Source organism: Empidonax traillii, unplaced genomic scaffold (genome assembly GCF_003031625.1).
Source record: "Empidonax traillii isolate 1590-97213 ecotype Southwest subspecies unplaced genomic scaffold, ASM303162v1 scaffold429:size503459, whole genome shotgun sequence".
NCBI lineage: Eukaryota > Metazoa > Chordata > Aves > Passeriformes > Tyrannidae > Empidonax > Empidonax traillii.
Window position 1 is genome coordinate 10480 of NW_020955622.1, and position 21012 is coordinate 31491.

Below are 21012 nucleotides of genomic sequence, written 5' to 3' on the forward strand. Positions count from 1 at the left end.
ACATACTGGAGAGCTTCCCACCTAACCCTGCATCACTCTGCTCAAAACTGAGCCACAAAGACTGCCCAGCTGCACCACTACCACATCACTGAAAAGCTGCACCTCCAATGCCATAACCACCAATATTTTTGGTGCTTTTTTCTATACTCTGCTTTTAACTGGCATTTTTAAGTAGCAACAGCAGTCACCCCAACCTTGCTAATAACCCTGGATTTATTACCAGCTTTATTTCCTCTGAGGTTTCCTTCTCCTTTTCACAGCATCTTCCATATTGTCCTTTCCAGCTGAGGGGCTGCAGTCTCCTTAAATCAGGCCCCCTCCTCCTCCTCAGTCAAATCTCTCCTACATCACAGTGTTTCCAGAGGTTCATTGACAGGCACAGAATACACAAAACGTAATTCCCATCATCTCTAAACTGTTTTTAGTGCAACAAGCCCCTTCTCCATGACTGCTCAACCGCAGCCCTCTGATGTCACACACTGCAGGGCCATGCTGTTAAAGTCCAGGAGCAAAGGAAGACACAAAATGGGTTATTATGTCAGGTTCAGTTTAGGCTATTACAGGCTTTAAGCAGCAAAATTTATTATGTCTGAAGACCTGACTACTCTGGCACCAGCGTGTCTGCTTCAAAATACTCCAGAACACGTAATTGTGTGTTTGAGTATAAAATCAACAGGACTCAATTTGTTTGTATTTATATGCATTTCATCTGCTGGCCCTTCCTTTATAATTTTAGCCAGCTTTTGCTGTCAAGTGTGTAATTTCCTCTTGGGCTGTATCTGCTTACGCCAGTGGCAATGGTTACTCATCACATAGAGGAGTTTACAGACCACGTCACTGCAGTGTCCGTCCTCAACATTTACTTTTCATAGGTCTCTTTTAAGATCAAAATAGAACGAGGGGCAGAATTAGACCCATAATTAAAGCAGTGTAAGACCTCTCACTGGCTTAACTAGGAGTGATAGGAATGATAGGAAATTCTGCTCCCATCTTCATGATAACTGATACCAAAATTTACATGTTCTAAGGTAGCTTCCTTCTCATAAGTACCTTGGGTAGAAAGTCAGCTCTGCACCTGGCTTATGCTCTGCACCTTGCCTGTGATCCTCAGGATAAGACAAGCCTTTTTTTCCAGTTTCCCTCTACCTAAACAGGAGGAAAAGTCGGACAATGAAAAGGCAAAGTGCTCGATTTCAAACAATGAATTAATTCTTAAGCAGCTTCCTGAAGAAGCCCGGCTTTTTTCACCAAAAGAACTCCAAACAAACAAAAAAACCAAAACAAAGAAACAAAAACATACACCCCCCCCCTCAACAAAATAAAAATAAAAACACAACCTCCACTCCCCAAAAACAAAACCCACATTGATTGTAGTATTATAGAGAATTAAAAGCAAAACACAACAATAAAAATCCTACCCTGGAATCCAAATCTCCATGAAGAGATATTAAGCAAGTCAGGGGAAGAAACAATTTACACATTTACATTTTATAAGCCATTCTGTCACACTTACTTCATGAAGAAGTAAATTCACACCAAAGTTTCTATGACATGAGGATGCAATAGCACTTTTAGCAGGAAAACAGGTTAACACTGTTCCTTTAGCTCTTCCAATAACAAGGCCACATTCAAACAGACTATGTTTTACAAACATAATCTTCAATTTTTTTACTCACTACACAATCAAGTGCCCACACAATCATTTAATGCTGCCTGTCAGAGCAGTTTTAATGGCACAGATTCTTTGCCTCAGCATTTCTGAAGCGCTGTGGGACAGTTCTTCATTTCATCACGCCACGAGTGTGTCACTGAGGATCCAGTCTGGTTATTTCAGTACAAACTATTTCAAGACAGATGCATTTCACCTGCAACCTGGAAAGCCCCTGTTTTGTATTATTTACAGAATTGTACCAAAACATCTTCAACTCTAGGACAACTCTGATGTCACAATTAAACAACCACCCAGAGATGACAGTATCTCAACGTATGCAGTACTATAACAGTGAAAATGAACTCAGGCTATTAAAAAAAATTTATTCTTTTCCATGAAAGATTGGTACTACAATCAATATAACCATTTCATCAGTCAAGTATGTCTGTTATAGGCAGGCACAACATTACAAAACAGGCAAGTACAATGCCCAGTTAAGCGAATACAGTCGGAATATCTATTCATCCACTATTTCTGAAAACGGATTTATCAAATATCCACCAGGGAAAAAGATGAACTATTTTAATTTCTCTTTGGCATACTTATCAGGACAATGAATGAATTACAAAAGTCTTCTATTGCTGCCCAGTGCTGTGAAGGAAAAAGGACTTTAGTGGAAGGCTGTACGTCAGAACTCACTTTTAGGACTCGTGGCAAACACCAGTTCAGCTGCCAATGCTTCTACGAGGCAGACAAGGATTACATTGTTTTAAAACTGCAGTTTTGCTGAAGGTATCAAAAGAGTTACAGTAAATTTATGCACAGTACATACATATTACACACAGTTTATATAAATACCCATGCTGTGGGCTGGACTTGAGGAAGTTGCTTTCCCAACACCAAAGCTCAGCATCAGCCCTCCCAGCAGCCACTGAATACACATTGCACTTCGCATCCAGGAATATGTTCATTTCTGTACCTCTCTTAAAAATAGATTTAAAACAGAAGCGAAGAATAATATCCAATCTGTCCATAAACTTTGTTTTCTTATTTACACCGTAATATTCCATTATACATAAAGACTGCGTTACACATTATCTTCATATAGCTTTTTGTAATACATACAGCTTGGAGCTATTAACATCTTGGTTTGGGAACAAGAGATATGACCTATAAGACTATTGGAAAAAAAAAAAAAAACAACAACAACAATTTGAGCCTTGATTTTGCTCTAGTTTGTTTCATTGAAACCATTGCTTCGAACAGGAAAAAAAAAAATCCTCCTTATTGGGGAGGAAAAAAAAACAACAACTTTTTAAGCTACCTCTGGATTTCCTTAAACTACTGAAAAACTTAGAAATCGTAATCATTTTTTTTGCATAATTACAGAGCCACTTCAAAGAGCCTGTAACTTTTAAATTTAGAACACCTATGACAATTGTGACCATCTCTTGAAGTTAAATAATTATTTTTTTAAAAAAAAACCTTTCGCTTATTTTTCGAACATAAAACAGTGAAAACACAATCGCTGATCATACATGATCTCTGCACAACTGGGGAGAGTTCCTATTTCATTAGGGAAAAAAAAAATGAACATGCACACACCCCCATTCACAGAGTGAGAACATAAACTACAGCAGCACTTGTCTCAAGTTATGGTGCACGTGGTTGCAATACGGAGTATAAAAACAAGAGCAGAATTTCCAACATCTGTTAAAACACACCAAAAAAAAAAAAAACAAAAAAAAAACAAACCAACAAACCAAAAAACCCTTATTGTACAAAAAGTCATTCACATTCTTTGCAACGAAGTGAGGAATCAGCTGCTCTCGGGACTCTCCAGCCTGCAAACTCCTCCTTCTATTGCCACGGACTGTCCTGCCACTGCTCCGGGAGGAAGCCTTGAAATGTGAGTCTGTGGGAAAGGCAAGAGAGTATTGATGACTGACAAGAGGCAAAATTATGCAAGGCAAAGCAATAAGTATTGAATAATTAAGCTGTTCCATCACTGAAGTCTGAGGACAAACAACTGAGTTTGTTTTTCTGTTCTGTTTGTGTTAACGTTTAACACACAAAGAAAAGGACCATGACAGACGCACAGAAGAGGTAAACTGGGTGACCCAGTGCACTGAAAGTACAAAGGAATATCTACAGTGAAGACAAAAGGGTAATTCTGGCATTTCATGGTTTATAAGCCTGTTTCTTGGGGAGATTCAGAAGATTTTAGTGCAGAAATACACCTTACAGAAACCTTGGACACAAAAAACTAACAGAGGTGAACTAACACTTCAGAGCATAAGGCAACTGCAATGATCAGGTTGGAAAGAGGAGACTCCTCAGCATAAAATACCTACTTGTCCTCCTAAAAACCTCCAAATACTTCCTCTTACCAACCATCCAGTGAATCAACCCAAAAAACAATTGTGTTTCTGCCAACAGATACTTACATTATCCCATTTAAAAGATTTAAATTTGCAAAACGGGTACTTTGCAATGAGGCAACGGTTTGTGACAAGAAGCATAGATGGGAAAATTCAGTAAGAACAACTTACTAATGAGCAGAAAGTGATTTAAGACTGTAGCCACAGTTCATGGCATGGAAGAGGCACTTTGTGTCTCAGAGGCAGCTTCTTTTAATTCCTCTCTTGATAAGGGCATCCTGGTGTCTGCTCTTAGGTGGTCTTGTTTTCAGTTAAATTACACAGTGAGATTTAATTAAAAACATTTCAGTGTTTTTATTTTAGTGCTAAAACTTTGATCTCTGGCCTTCCTGCTTGATAAATGAACATCTTCCTACTTTCAGAACAACTTCAGTTACTGTGATTTACCACAACAAGAAGAAAAGACTCTCTTCAAATCTGTTACTTTCCCCCAAAATTTAACTGACAACTTTTTGGAAATGTTATCTCATTAATTTAAAGGGAAAAAAAAAAAAGGAAGAAAATCAAGTGGAAGGAGGATATTGTTTATTCTTATGACTGACAGATCCAAGATACTTTTCCAGGTCTGTGAATATTTCTAAATGAGAAGTGGGATAGGATGACAGTATGAAAGCAGCAATGTTTGAAGGCCACTGTTTTTTTAGTGAGATACTGCAACTAAAGCAAACCAATAAGTTAATCCTAGTAAGTTTATGAGCAAGGACAGGAAAATACGTAAGAGGGGATAAGCAGGTAGTCACTATCTATCAATGCATTAGCAAGTAGTTCTGCTTAAATAGCTGCCCAAAACACAATTCTGATGCAAAACCTCATTTCCTACAAAAGGAAAAACAAGTTTCCCCACACACACACACACAAAAAAACCCCAAACCACCCTACACCAGCATCTGTACACTTGCATTTACAAAAACACCCAACCACATCCAACAAAACCTTTCTTAAAGCCTTCACTTGCATCCTGTTTCTTTGCACACTTTATGCAGTGGAGTGAATACAGATGCTGGTTTACACTGACTACTTTTTATTACTTTCACCCATGGTTGCCTTACGTAGAACAAAAAAAGAGGCAGATCTAAGATGATAGTGTTTAAAACATGTTACTTAATAAGTCATTTGAAAGGATAACACTGCCATGTCAAGACAACTTCAGAAAACTCCCGAGTGAATTCTTACAATTATATCTCCCTTGTTCTTAACCATAAGAACAAACTTCAGTAAACAAAAAGAAACATCAAAGAACACTTAATATTTTTAAATGAACCACAGAGCTTATTTGTACAGTTTGTTATATTTTTATATCCCAACATCATTTTTTACATTGAGTCCAGATTGTATAGCCAATTAAGTTTAGATTTTAAAAACATAAAAATAAAAAGCAAACAAAAAAGAACAACAATGGAAAGGTTTTAATTGAACTCGATTAGTCTGTCAGCTTTACAAGTTGAACTGACCCACACCTGGAAGAAATTGTGCCTGGGAGCACCAAAAAAAGGATAATAAACAGTTTTCCTAAATTAATCCTCCACTCAGCTTCAGGGAAGCCTCTCTTTGAGGAAAGCACACGCCAAGGAAAGGTAGATTAGGAATGGTGGGGCCATCTGTATCTTCAGCTCCACAAAGAGGTTTTACTGCCTCAAGAACGTTCTGATTTGATCTGCTTTGCCAGAGAAAAGTGAGGTTGGGGAGGGGCAGCAGGAGCTGAGGTACCAACAGCTGGGTCACCAGTCATTCATCCCAGATTTTCGCTGTAGCTTAAAGGAGGAACCTCGTGCCCGCAGTTCCGAGGCAAAAAAAAGGCAAGTGCTGGCTGAAACATCTGATTTTGCTTCCCACCCCTCCAGAAAGCACAAACAAGCTCACCAACCTTCAGACACTGGTTTCTGCTCCATGTACATGCCTTCCAACCTCACAGTGCTCCGCTCTTTCCCTCCTAACCAAACCAAAATCATGGAGTTACCCACCCCAAAACCCAAGCGCTGCAGACCTTGGAATGTTTCTCTCGGTGTCTTTTGATGCAACACTGCAAAGTTCCCATGACCCTTCAAGTCCAAAACTAAGAGGTCTTTCTGCCCTGGAATAAACGTTAACTGCTACATGTTTGCATCTTTTCATCATGAACATCTGATCTACTTTTCAAGTTACATAGTTTTTGTATGTCTTTTTTTTTTTTTTAAACAAATAAATAAATACTACAAGTTGTGTCAAGACTTACTTCATGTCTCACATACAGGGATTCTGAAACAACCTTGAGACAAACTAATATCAAAAAGATTTTTTTTTTTAAAGACCTAGTCTCTTCCTTTTATTCATATAAAATATTAGTTTATCACAACAACTTTGGGCAGTTTTCTTTCATTAAAAGCATAAATACAGCGCAAAATGAATATAAAATCCAAGCCAAAAGACAGACAGAGCTGCATGAGAAAGTTGAAGTCAATCAAACGCTGCCAAGAGGACAGAGTACAACTACCAGATGGCAGCACATTCAGTTCTGAAGCAAATCTAGGGAGTATTTCATGTGTTTAAGCTCTCTTATTACATGCTCAGGATGTGCTTTAGACAGAATAATTTCTCAACCAAACTTTTTCCATTCATTACACTATTGAGATGAAATAATGAAAGACCAAGGACATCATATGCTTTAGGAAACTGCTTTCTACAACTCTGCTCCTTAAAAAAAAAAAGAGGAGTATCACCAAACCTGTATATTCCTTAGAAATCTGGAGCTTTCTAGCTGGGTGCACCCTTCCACCATGAGAACCATCTGGCCATGCATTCTCAATTTATTTTCTAAGCAGTGACAGCCCATTTTGGCAGCAGCTCTGCAGCTCTGCCTCCTGAAAAGCTCTCCTCCAACACGTGGTTTGTGTGTACACCTGCAGTGTGACAGGAGAAGGTGCCCTGCAAAACACTGGAAACTGCTGCTGTCTCAATATCCCACGTGCAACTCCTTTGGTGAAATCTCAATAAAGAAATAAAGGGGAAAAAAATTTAAAAGAGAGGCTCCAGAATGTTGTCCTGAGAAAGACACACTTGATGGGGTGTTTCTGGCCGTCAGGCACTGAAAATACTGATTCCACATACAGGTTGCTTAGGAATTTAATGGTTTTCCAAGCTCAGACTCATTCTGTGGGTTAAGTACGTTACTATAAACTATTTATAAATCCAACTAAATCACTTATACCTGTATTAAGACAGTCTAAAGCCACAAACCAACCCATCATCCATTCAGCTCAGTGTGCCAGGGGTTTGTAGAGGTGTTTCTCAAATACTGCCATGTCTCTTCAAATGTGATTTGTACCATCCTGGACTGCAAGTGCCAAGTCAGGTTATGGCATTTATATTTGCATAGCTGGATATACAATCCCATCTCCCCTGCTCTGTTCTAAAACACTGTCACTCAGATACAAGGACAGTTCTAGAACCACTGGTTTTATGCAAGAACTCAATCCAAAAAAACTGAACTTATCTTCTCATCTCAAGAGCCCAGAATTTCCACAAAGGTCTTCGAGCCAAACGTTTTAGCACTGAAAGGTTATTTCCAACAAACAGAAAACCCTTATTTTTATGAGAGAACTGGATGCCCCACTGTATGCACAGGGTTCTTTTCAAACAAAAATTTCTGACTGATTCCCCAGTCTCCAGACAAGAGTGCAGATTAAGGAAAATTAGGTACAACAGTGACATACACTTTTCCTGTCTCATGAAGTTAAAAGACTGTCTCTGTAGTCCGAAATGAATGACTGAATTATTTGACTTCGTGTTTCTGTTCACCAAACAGGCTCAGTAAATTTTTCCACTCATTTTCAAATTAGAATTAGGATTCTTCCAAGATGTGTTTCTTCACCCAGTGAGCACTGGATAACTGCTCCTCTCCTGACAAAGGGCTTTCACAGACCTTTCAGTCACAAAGCAAAATACAGAAGCTCATCCTGAAACCAGTGTTTGTCACGTGGGTCACCTCAAACACAGAGGGAAGGACTTGTGCTAAATTTTACACCATCAGGAAAGGTGAATAAATCAGGTGACAACACCTGACATCTCCACAGGAAGAACGAACTGGGAACGGTCTCCCTGTCCACCACGTTCTCCTCACACTGGAAAATGAAATGAAGTGTCAAAGATAAAAGTTTCTGTTTGCATATTGCAACCACAACATCTGGTGTGGACAGCATTTGCTGCTGCTGGATGTTCTCAAGCACAGCGAAATGCAACACTCTCCACTGCTGTTACACCACGTCTTGCAAAGCAGCTTGAATTTGGTTCATTAGAAAATGGAAAGCGTGGCAAATGTAGCTTTGCATTATTAAAACCTGCCATAACATAAAGCTTAGCAAGTCATGTTGTAAGAACTGTGCATCTGCCAGGGAGAGATTTAAACTGGCAAATGGATTGGATTACGTTCAATACTGCAACTAGATTTTCAGAAATTCACTGTGTAGGTCATCTAGCTGGTAGGAAAACTAAAATCTACGAGGCTGAACTACAAGGATATCCCTGAAGTGTTGCAATGTTTGAAGTAATTGCAAAAGCCTGCAACGCTTATGCAGAGATTTCAGAGCAAAGTTGCATATACCAACAAATACAGTGAGTTGACAAATTATTTCAAATACTTACACATAATGCATGACCAAAACGGCACTTTGCTGGTATTGAGATTGGGTCTTTTACTGGGAAAAAAGCACTCTGAGTTCAAATACTGAGGAAGTGCCTATTTTCAAGCAAAAACATCACCCTCCACCAACTACTCTCAATCACCATGGCAAGACACTTGTGAGACCCAGGAAAAAATAAGTATCCTGGTCACTTAGACTTTCTGCACACAGAATACTGCAGGACTCGAGCAAACAAATAATCTGCACACCCTGCCTGAGATGAAAGGGCTCCTGCTGGATTATGCACAGATACACAACATTAAATCCAAAAAAACCAGCTGCCTACCCATGGCCAGAACCTCCAAGAGATGCAGGTGTTATGAGAACTCACACTGCAGGCATACACTGCACTGTGACATGAGATGGAAGGACTTATCTTCCTTTGCAGCATCCCCCACTGGGCAGCAGAGAGGGAACAATAAGACATGAGGACTGTGCCACTGAGAAGAGTCAATTAATCTGTGCAACCTACCCACTAATACTCCTTCCCTTCCCGCTCCCTATTTACATCTCAAATCACATTGTGGCGATTTCAAGGAATTCCTTCTCCCCATCCCAAATTGCATGGCAGAAGGGCTCCAAGCCCTTGGTGCAAACTGGCACTGAAACTGCTCTAACAAACGGCTACATCGAGTGTTAAATTGCACATCACTCATGGCAGTATGGGCAGAGCTCCAGTGCAGCCTCATCAGTACAGGATAACAGGAACTGATGAACTGAACACTGCCAAAGGATCTGTCGAGATCAGAGCTCTGGTAACAGGATGACCACCTTAGCTGATGCTGTGATCAGTTATGGATCCACAAAAAAAGCCCAAACAGCTGGATGGTTATTCTGAAGACTTACCAGCATCTCAGAAAGAGAAGAACGTTTGGGCTGGAAATGTTAAAGAGTTTAATGCTTGTCAAAGCTCTAAAATTCAGAAAAAGTAATTCATGAGTCAACAACACAATAACAAGAAGAACAAAAGCAGTAGGGGATGTAGGTTAGTTCCCAGAAGGTATAGGAAAGAGTCAAAGCTGTTCCAATGAAAAGCTTGTGTCCTTCCACAACCAATAAGTGACACAACCTGGCACCGAGCGATTATGAAGCTGGTTGTGCCAAGAGGCATGACCAGAACAAAAGAATCCAGCTGAGCCAGCAAGGACATGCCTTGATCAGCTGCTTCTGGCAGTGATGTAAGGGCTCAAGGGCACAAAAATCTGAGAGAAGCCAATGGGGCATCCACTATGAGGGTGATGAAGATGACACTGCCAGAGTCATCAGTGGTGGAGGAGCTGAAATACTTCCAGCATCAAGAAAAAATAATGGGCCATGTGACCAGAGGTGACTGTGTCAGCTGAAAGGTGTGAACTTAGTTCATCTGGCAAGATGCACAGGATTTTTAAAGTAACACTCAACCCAAGCATTTTAATCCAACAGGAAATGGTGACTTTTCCAGGTTTTCCAAAAAAACCAGACTGGACACCTTTCCAGAAAGTGGAAGCTGATGCTGGTGAGTTATCATCATTCAAGCTGCCTGGGCTGGAGGTGAGTGCCCAGCTGCAGAAGCCAGTCTTCCCCAAACTGGGAGGAACCAAACCCCTGTTGCAAGAGTACTTCCAAATCAGTACTTGGAGAGCTCACAGTGTGAAAATCCAGAAGCACCAGCAGGTCAGGACGTACAAACCACTTCAAGTCTCCCAATCCACTTTCTCGTCCCTCTGCCCTTTTGAGGAGTTGCTGAGAGTTAATTGCTTGAGGGGTGTCTCCACATCTTGAGCACACCAGTGCCTGCAGGTGAGCTGGAATCCAGCCCATAAGTATTTGTCTTGGTGAGAAAGGCATCCTCCATCTCCACAGTTTTCATCTGGGGTTCAGAACCACCACTTGCTGGGTTCTATTATGAATTATATTAACCTCCCATACCCAAAGAACCACACTATAAAGCAGGATACTTTTGTCCTTAGTACGGACCCCTTTATATAATTAAGATTCTAATATCAGTCTAATTGATAGCAGTAGTCATTAAAAAGCCTTCTCACTTTCTAAAAGTCTTGCTTTTCTTTTCATGTGCATTAAATTAAACCAGTCCAAAATCAGCCCCTGTGACAACCCCTCGATTTAAGAATAAAACTCCAGCCCTAGGCTGATGAAAGAAATAAAACCTGAAGTTCTTTACCACCCTAGAAAAACAGGAAAGCGAATGTTTCCTTACAAGTTGCTGCCTGATCATTTTGTTATGGGCCTCATAAACAAGTGATATTTTATACTTTTATGGATTCTTATCCCATTATTCTTTCATGGCAAGCACTCAAAATTAACTGTCCCAAAACAGTTACTCTATTAAAGAACAGAGATTTTTTTTTTTTCACTTGCAATACATTGTGTTCTATTTCAAGCCTGGTTTTCCATCTATAACTTAGTCCTGGTTGTAGCAGAACAAAATTCCAGTTTTTATGACAGAAGACTTTTTTTTTTTTTTTTTTTTGATCAATAGAAGTCAGCAGCAAAAGCGTTTGTGGTTTTTCTCTGGAAAGCATTTGTGGCCACAGACTCAAAGGAGGAAGAAAGGGAGGAGGATTAACTCTTCAGTGAAGGTCAAAAACATAATTTAGAAGTGAACCAAGAAGAGCAGCTGTGTCTGTCAGCACAATCAGGATTACCAGCTGGAGAATTTACCAGCAGTATGAAAACAATGCACACCAGATGTCAAATGTTGCAACTGCGAGCAGGGAAACATCTCTGGGCATGGCACTGTCATGCTAGTGCTCGTTGCCAGACGGATTTCAGATTTAGCATTTAGTTATTAATTAGACAGACACTACCAGGAAGCAAAAAACACAACATTTTGAGCCTCACAGTGTAAGCCAGAGGCAGGTGTGCACACTGGGAACATTTAACAGCTCACAGTTCTTCTTTAGCTGCAAACACAAGACAGTGATTTTAAAACAAACTAGCCAACACTAGAACATCTGCAGCTGAGCTTGCTTTAGTTTCTCTCAGTTCAATCTGAACTTTAGGCTTCAGTTTGGGCTTTTTTTGAAATAAATCTGAAATAAACATTAAGAAGTAAAAATCACACTCTCTTTCATGGATAGTTATCTGGAAAGAATTGTACATAAGTTATGAAAGCAAAGACTTCACTAACTACTCTACCAGCACTTCCTTCACCAGATGCTCGTTATCTTTGTCTTTATGGGGAATTCTTATCTTTTTTTCCTAAACATTTTACTCCAGAAGGATTAACTCCACTCCCAGTGCTTCAAACAGTGCGTTACACCATTTTTTGTTGTTTAAAATACCTGAGATTTCCTTCTTTTGTACATTCTTTGATTACTTTGCTTGCATAGTCCTTTGTACTTATCTCTCAAATTAAATACAGAAATTAGGGGGAAAAAAATAAAAATAAGAGTGAGAGAGAGAGAAGGACTTGGGGTTTGTAGTCCTCTCCCCCTTCATGGCTGAACACTAAACTTTCTTCTTCTGTAGATACTTCTTTTAGCTTATTCCCCTTTCCTCTAACTAGTTCTGAACTGTTCATTCTCAGTCTGGAATGATTATGGCTGCACATGTGTAAATATCTACAGAAATTATGATTCTGCCTTCGCTTGCAGCTCCCTCCATGTTCATTCTCATTGTCCAAACACCTCTCCCAAATGCTCTACTTGCTCCATTGCAGTACCTTTTTCTCCCTTCAATGCTCTATTTCCAAGAATAGATGGCTTATCCACTGACTTAATCCCTATCCTTGATCTGGATGTTCAGGAATTTCCCAGTTTCCACTGCTAAATTCAAATTTAACATATTACTTCCTTCGTTAAAAATAAATGATCAGGTCCCCCCCCCAAAGAAGCTGAAAATGTGGATGCTGATACCAAATTATTTATCATAGAGGCTATTCTGGGAACTGTTTGAAGTTTGTTTTATAACTTCCTTGATGGGATGGTGCAGTGGCTTTATCTGAAGGAAGACATGCCCACAGAAAAACACAGTACCACCCTAAACAGCCAGTAAAACTGAAACAAGCTGGATAAAGTTATTCAAATACAATTACTGTCAGCAGAGGGAATGGACATGTGTTTGTGACACCTTATCCTGCATAAAACATCTGTTAGCATAGGCTTGTTAACTGCTGCAATTAAAAAAAAAAAAGAGGATTAGAAATGCCCAATAAATTGATACATTTAACTGCTTATGCACCCATTACTTTTTCCACTCTAATAAAGATAGAAATTTCTTATAGATTTTATTATTGTTAATTCAAGTTCTCCTTAGTATCTGCACCCTTTCTACCGTATTTAAACCTGTTCCTCGTGGCTTACCTTAGCTTTGCCATCCTGTGCAGACATATATCCTACACACATGCTCTCTGTTGTATGGCTCCACAGAAATTCCACTAGAAAGGAAAATGCAAGAGGTCACCAAAAAAAAATGCCTTGGTTTAAAATATAAGATACAACTTAACAAGACTGGAATCTTGAGGAACAAAAATACAGCTTAAGGTATCTCCTGGGAAAGGACAAAAAGCAAACTTCTTGTTTTGAACAAAGAACAAAATTTACTTACCAGGATAATTCAATCTCATAAGAACCAGCTACCAAACAAACCAGATTTTCCCACACTATTTGCAGTCACACACTGCAGAACTAATACCCAGAATGAGAAGGTTACTTCAATGACCCGGAGCCTCAAAGATGAGAAACTGCAGTTAAAAGATAGTATTAATTTCTGAAGCAGGTGCCTGTTCCAAACATAAAGTAAAAGCTGATATAATTTTCACTTGCTTACCTTGAACCCAGACAAAAGCAACACAAAACCAGCATAAATATATACACAGTATGTAACTACCAGTGGGTAAATGGAGATTTGTGGTTTAGCTGCACAAGTAAGATACAGGAAAACATGCAGAAGTAGTCAAGCCTGCAATATGGGAACTGGAAATATAAAGCAGGCAGGAAAGACATCTGGTGAAAGCCAAATTACCCTGCAGAAAAAGCAGGAGAGGTGTGTGAGGGAAGCAGAGTAACACTGCACAGTAAGTAAGAAAGATTCCTGGCAAAATTAGAGCAAGACCCGGATCCAAAAGCATCCTGAATTACAATGACAGCTCATGCAATCACCCCCTTCCTTCGTGGAGAGTGTGAGGAGCACCAAGGGTAAGAGAGGAAAAGAAAGATGGAGAAGAAACAAGATCATTTTGATTTTGTCTTCCCTACCCAAGCACTCTCAGATCTGATCATGTGGACCCCCAGCACCAGCTATACAGCCTCAGGTCTGTGGTACTGCACTCACAGCTGATTTAGGACATAAATTAACAGTGATAATGAGTAAGAAAACTAATCACTGCTTACATGTGCTGTTAATGCCTGTTAATGCAGTGAGGTGTTGTCCAGAAGTCTGAAAGTGGCATGATTTATCAATTATTTAACAGTCCATTCCAGTGATCTTTCATTCCCTGATACATAACACAGGTATTTTTTTACACACACATACTCCTACTCTGCTGCAACACAAATTCACAGTAAAAGCACATGGTTCACACGTTCAGCTCTCAGTCAGTGGAGCTTTATAAATTGCCACACTGTGTTCTTGGTCATTTTTTTCTGTGTTCTTTAAGTACATAATTTGGAAGGGGGAAAATGAAAGAACACTTGATCAGAATTCACGGCATTACCTAGAATTCTGTAAAAGGCTTAAAAAAATGCCCTGAAATATAAATTCTTCCTCTGGATTACAGCAGACATTTCCACGTTTCTTTTGGGAGCGACTGCAAAAAGGCATCATTAGATGGGTTGAAAACCTTTACTCCTTCCTATTGCTCATATTCCTTGAAGATGGCTGGGGAAGGTCCCAGCGTGCTGAGCACACTCCTGCTTTGAACCACTCCTGCCTGCATAGCAATTAACCCCCAGCAGGAGATCAAAGCTCAGACCTGCAGATTCTGACAGATATGTAGATACCATCATAAAAGAAAAATGAACTTCACCGAGGTTTGGGCTTTGCTCCCCCCCCCCTCATAAAAGATTCAGGGCTGGTATCACCAAAGGTTACTCAAAAGCCTTCAGACAGGGGAGAATATTTAGTGCAACGTCAACGGGGCCAACCTCTCCCTCAAACACCCTGAAAGGTCAACTGTCAGTGAAAGCACTCATTTTTTGCTGACAAATTTAATCTCATCACTCGGTTTGGAGAAGCTGAGGAACGGGTCTGCCTTTGATACCTCTAGATATGGTATTATACAATTTTAATAATTTTCTCCTTCTCTATTATCCACCAAAGGTAGCCTGTACTAGCACGAGCCATGGTTATTGTTGGCTGTTACAAGCAGTGGAATTACAATGAAAATCATAAATTACATGTGAAATGTCTTCAGATAAGTATATTTTCCACCATTTAATAAATCACTTCCTTGCAGTTTGTTTCAATATTAAAAAAAGAAATGAAAAATATGATCCCTGTAACAAAGACATGAGATTTCCTTATTCTACACACTTAAGTTTTTTAGTATTGACCAAATTCTTTTCAGTACAAGCAACACAAATACTACATATGTTTAATTGTGCATTAACTCAGGGAATGTCTATGGTACAGAAAAAAATACTGTGCTACAGTTTATCTGAATCTTATTTCAGTAGAAAGAAAATGAAGAATCAATGGATAAATAGTCTTTACTTATAATGTACCACATATGGGGATTTTCTTTATTCATTTCTGAGGAAAAAATTGCCAAACCTCCATTAATAGAACATGTTCCCTTGCATGAATGCTGAACATTAAATGAACTGAAAAACTTCCCTCACTTCCAAAGGCAAGAAACTGAAGGTTAAGCTGATCTTGTTTGTTCTGACTTAAACTTGTATTTTCATTTTCTCAACTCCTTTTTAAGGACAGAATTTATGTTGCACGATGCTTTTCCACTACATTGATGTCACAGATGGGCAAATAATAATAAAGCAGAGTATTATACAAAGGAAAAACACTGGAATTCTGGTTACAGAACACAAGTCTATATTAGGCAGGTCGATGTGACCCAACAGCATGACCAGACACACTATGCCCACATCTGAGGAGCACCACAGGAAAGGAGATGGCACAAGTGTCACCCTGAAGTAATTCAGTCCCAAATTCCTTCCCTTAAAGAGGTTTTACTGTCTCTGGGTTGTATTTCTACCCAGCTCTGCTCGTAGCGTTGCAGCCTTTGGGGTTTTTCAGCTGCTTCTGCCAGACAAACCACATGGCAGTTTTCTACAGTACACTTGTTCTGCTTCAAAGCACTGAGGGTTGTATTTCCAGGACAGAAACAGGGCTGAAAGGGTTCTAAAGCCCTTTTTAACCAGCCAGATACTGGGTGGAGGCAAAGTACAGTTTTCCTGCTGATCCCAATACGAGCAGCAAACACGAGCTCCTGGCGGGTGCAAATGCAAATGGTAACTGTGACTTATCAGAGCAGGTCTTTCTGGGCATTACAAAGGGTTTTTAACCATAAAACAACTTCCCTTCCCAATTTCATTGTGTATCCTCCACATTTTCGCATTTTGTGCTGCAAAATGAGGAACGGGGAACTTTTAAGAAAGCACTTTTAGCCTCTAAACCCCCCCAGCTAAAAATGCAATTTTTCCGAAGGGGAACATCTCCTACCTTGCCAAAAGCAACTCCTATTTCTATGCCGTGGCTTTAGAAGGATCCTGCAGAACCCTCTGAATCACAACTCTGCTTAGGAATAACAAGCCAGAAAGAACACTCTTTTCCACAGTTTTAGTAAGATTAGCGCTGCTTGTTGCTTGTTTCACTGTCTAAATTGTTATAATTTCGAATTCAATCCTTCTTTGTTTTCTCTGTGGCTTTCAAACAGCTGGTGAACGTGCACAGGTAGTTTCTACTTCCCCTTTCACTTTGAGTTAGCACCTAGGTCAAGGAAAGATGAAGAAGGATTTCTTACCTAGTAAAGTTGGCTTTTCCTGGGACGATTCAGGCTCTGCTGAACACCTGCAAGACCGAAGGACTATCACCCCTCCGAGCACACCGTCTTCGTTGGCTAGAAAAGGGGAACCTGGGCAAAATCCACAGGGAGAATTATTTGGGTTTTAATGGATAATTTAGAAATTGTAATCTACTAATCTACCACTAAAAAAAGAAAAAAAAGGCAAAAGAGCTACATGGAATAAAACAAACACGTTGGAAATCACATTTGCAAGCGCAAACCCATTTTTTTCCTCGGATCAAGGAAGGAATAACAATGAGAAATGGAGCGTCAAGTTGAAAAAAATTAGCTCAATATTTAGTTCTTTATGTACTACAATTAATATAAAGATGGCCACATGTGGAAAAAAATCAAGCAAATCTGGGTCATTTTTACAGTCATTTCCCCCCAATTTAAAGGCCTTTGTACAGAGACACCACCAAACTGCTATACAGTGTCTTCCTTCCTGTTTTATGAATATTAGCAGAAAGCCAAAACATATCCTACTTTTTAGAGTGGCTTTTCTGTTGTTAATTTAAGGCATACAATACAAAACATCTATCAGAAGCTGGAAAGTTTTTAACGTCAGCTGAATCAAGTCTAAGTATTCTTTCTCTGGTTGGTAATTCGACATAAGATTCCTGTAGTTTTGAACGTGGAAACAACGGCATAATTTATGTGCAATTTGCAATGTCTTGAGCGACAAAGTTAATCAAGTTCTTGCACTTAAGCCCACTGAGATCTTTGTCTCACATTTGCAAGACACTGTGATTCAAAATTGAGCATACAACTGCAACAGGCATTTCATATAATTCTTTTTGACCACTTTCTTTTAAATAAATTAGTTTGCCATGCCTAATGCACAGACACTGCAATTTGCTGGCCACAAGATTTTCAGAGCAGATCTTCTCCTCAGACTCCTTTAAGTCGCCCACAGCTATTTGTATGATTAAAATTACTCCTTACAGTGCAAATAACAACAACAAAACAGCCCAATAAAAACCAACTTCAAGCTTTGCCACAAGGAAAACGAAATCTTTTATCGCGCCTTCTCTCAACATGAGAGCAGCCACATTGAAAAGTGATACAAGGTGGTAGTTACAACAGAAGCCCACACTTCAGGAAAACAATAAATAAATAATAAAATTACAAGTAAGGCCTTATTTGATCTAATACAAGCAGATATTATCTTTAAAGCAGCCCTTGCTTTGTACAAGAACTAATTCTAGGTACCAGTTACACCTCCTGTGTTACTCATTCAGCACCGTGACCAAACCCCTGTGAGCCAAGAATCCAAGGGAGAACAGATAACAAACCAGGAAAATATGTCTGGTTAAAATAGAAATGCGAGGCCTGGGAACTTCTAAAGGGTTTGTGACCACCCAAATCAACCCAAAGCTCTGAGCTTTCCAAGGTGCTAATTATACCTCTTACACTTTCACTGCACAAACCAAGTGCTGGTTGGTATAACACAATTTCTGCAAGCAAATGAACACCGAAAACAAACAAACAAACAAGTGGGTTTATTCATAGGGTACATGCATTCTTTAATCTTTACTTCAGAAACTCAGGTACTTCAAAGACAGTGTCTTAACCCAAATTTGGTCTGCAGGCCTAATCTCACACTGCACCGCACAAATAATTCAGGCTCTAAGCCTTGCTGGGGTGAAAAGTCACCGCAAAGACAAAGATAAAGGTTCAGTTTGGCTTTCAATAAGCAGTTTCCACTCCTCTTTCAAGGGTTGAGAAAGATGCTTTCAAGGTTGTAGTGAAAAATATTAATCATCTCTTAAGTTAGAACGGTTAAAAAATGTTCTACTTCAGCAGAGTGCAGCCAGCAAGCACAGCAGATAGTACATATGTAAGGCCACAGTAAAACCCTAAAACTGGATGAATGCACACAAAAGCAGACAGCAACTGCTGATTATAGACCTGGTGCCACTAGAAATGCTTGCATTTGGCTAATCACTTTTTTTTTCCCAAGGGGTTTTCTTTCTCCCACCCTCTTAAAAGAACAAATGAAAGAAAAGCTTGTAAGTAAGCCAATCTCGTATTTTCCCAGTATTTTTGTCAACTACGTGGCATCATCACAGATTTTCACTAATCTGAATAAGTTGCACTTGCTTTTTTTAAGCCTTAAGAGGAGACTTGGCAGCATATTTCTTTCCATTCAGAGAGTCTGCAGGAAAACACGTAGCACTACATTTTCATCAGAATTCTTTCATTTTTACAGGGATTTCGGTGCCAGAACAAAACACTCACCTTCAGTGAAACACACCATTAAAAAAAACCCAGCAATCACTCAAAGCATGTGTTTTGTGAAGCTTATTTTGAAAGAGGATTTAAATAAATAATTTAAAACCGGAGCTTCAAGCACATAAGACAAAGTCTTGAGCTTACAGGTTCATCCCAAGAGATGTTCTACCTCTACACGCACAACTCTTGTCATGACAACTCCAATCCTGCCAGCATAAACAGCATTTATTTATTGACACTGAACATGGTGGGAACTGCACTGCCCTAAATATGTACATGGTTTTTTTTCAGAACCAAGAGTTCCTTCAATGATTAAGCACCAGGGAAGTTTTATCATCGGTCCAGAAAAGTCAAAGGCTTTGAAATCCACGCTAAACACTCAAAAGCTAGAAAAATTGGCTGCATTATTTCAGAAATGCATTGTCACCCTACTGTTATTTTCAACTAGAAAACTCCAGAAGAGGATTAATTTAAGAGCACTGCACATGTTAAAAGTGGGATAAAAGTTTTAACTTCAGCACTCATAAAACACACCAGATGAGTAAGACACCGAATTCTTCTGGAATGACACGAGTTGGGCCCTTGGGGGAAGGGCAAATGTTGGTTATGACTCGTGAAACCAGGTCATGCTGCACTAACTCCTTAAGAACTGACCTCACCAGTAGTACTGGGGTGAGACAGAGATGGGTAAAATGGGTTTAAAGTGACTTGTCATTTGAATGGAATATTAAAGCAGATATTTTAATGTTTTGTGTTATGCAGACAAAGCAAAGATGATGGGATGCATTCTCTCTCCTACAGACAGTGCTGCCCTTTGGGTCTTCTCCACCACTTTATCATCACCTGCAGAATGAGCATTATTCTGGAAAGGTGGAAAAAGTCTGAAAAAAAGAACATAACCAGCTAAACCATCTCACTGCGAAATAAGCAACAATAGTGACTGTTGTCTCCAGTTCACTGGTGAAGTTGTGGGGAATCAACCTCAGAAGAGTGTCAGTAAAATCCACTTGACTACAGTAATAATATTACAGTATTCTACAATATAGTAAATTCAGACTGTTTCTCCTCTCTGAAAAATCAGCCTCTAAGCCAAATTAAATACACACTGAACAGCACATTCCTTAAAACAGAGAAAGTATTTTATTTTCCAATTAAAGCTATTTTTCAAAAATGTTAAAAGAGGGATTCAAATATACTAATTTTTTTTTTTTAAACAAAGATATTTCTGGATATGCAGACTTATTACTGAGGATTACAATTATGCTAAAGAGTGTAATGTTAACACAGAAATACAGTGCAAATTAGTAGGTCTATGGTAAACAAAATTCCAGACAGCTGAATGCTATGCATCCATCATTAAATCTGTAAAAGTAACAATACAAAAGCAGTATTATGCTTTATTTCTACACAGAATCTATGCACTGTACAGAGGAATTAATCTGAGTGTTCTCAAAACACTGTGAATTCAAAGGTTAAGAACATATTTCATTAATTTAGGTCTAAAACTCATTTTGCTACAGGGAACCCACTGAGAAAAAAAAATAATAGTGCAGACTTCCGTTAAAAAAATAACAATACAGATAATGACATTTTTTCATATACATCATATTTACCTAGTATTTCTAGAGGAAGAGAAAAGGTGCAACTGAAATACTGCCACGTGTATTATAAAGGCAGAATGGTTTCTCATTAGAAGGAAAAAGTGATCTGGCTCCCACACTCCTACACCATTTTTGCTCTCCCTGTACTCTTCAGAATGATAAATCTTGCTGTGCAAATTAAAAATTTAGCAAAATAAAAATCAAAATATGTCTTTTAGCCAAAAATATTTTTTTCCCACTGCAATAAAATAGAATTGCTAGACAAATCTTTGATCTAATAGCTTGCTAATGGCAACACTACAAAAACCCGGGGTTTTTAATACCCTTTTAACTCTCATGAAAGCCACTGTTCCTTTCCCAGTTACACTGCAATACCACTGAGGAATGTGGCACGAAAAATCCAAAGTAAAACTTCAACTGCAGCATTAACTAATAATGCCAGCACTGACTGGCCACACCAGAGAAA

At 39.2% G+C, this 21012-nt stretch overlaps 1 protein-coding gene across 4 annotated transcripts in view; it reads right to left on the bottom strand.

Moving 5' to 3' along the window:
* Positions 1-3424: 3424 nt before the first annotated feature.
* The window catches only part of TASP1 (taspase 1), a 71783-nt gene continuing 54195 nt past the window's right edge, over positions 3425-21012 (bottom strand). For all 4 annotated transcript variants that reach the window (XM_027894489.1, XM_027894488.1, XM_027894486.1 and 1 more), the window contains 3 exons: positions 16669-16779; positions 13052-13125; positions 3425-3566 (listed from right to left, as the gene is read on the bottom strand). In XM_027894489.1, coding sequence (XP_027750290.1) covers positions 3471-3566; positions 13052-13125; positions 16669-16779 — 281 coding nt within the window. In that variant the 3' untranslated portion in view covers positions 3425-3470. The remainder of the gene's footprint in view (positions 3567-13051; positions 13126-16668; positions 16780-21012) is intronic.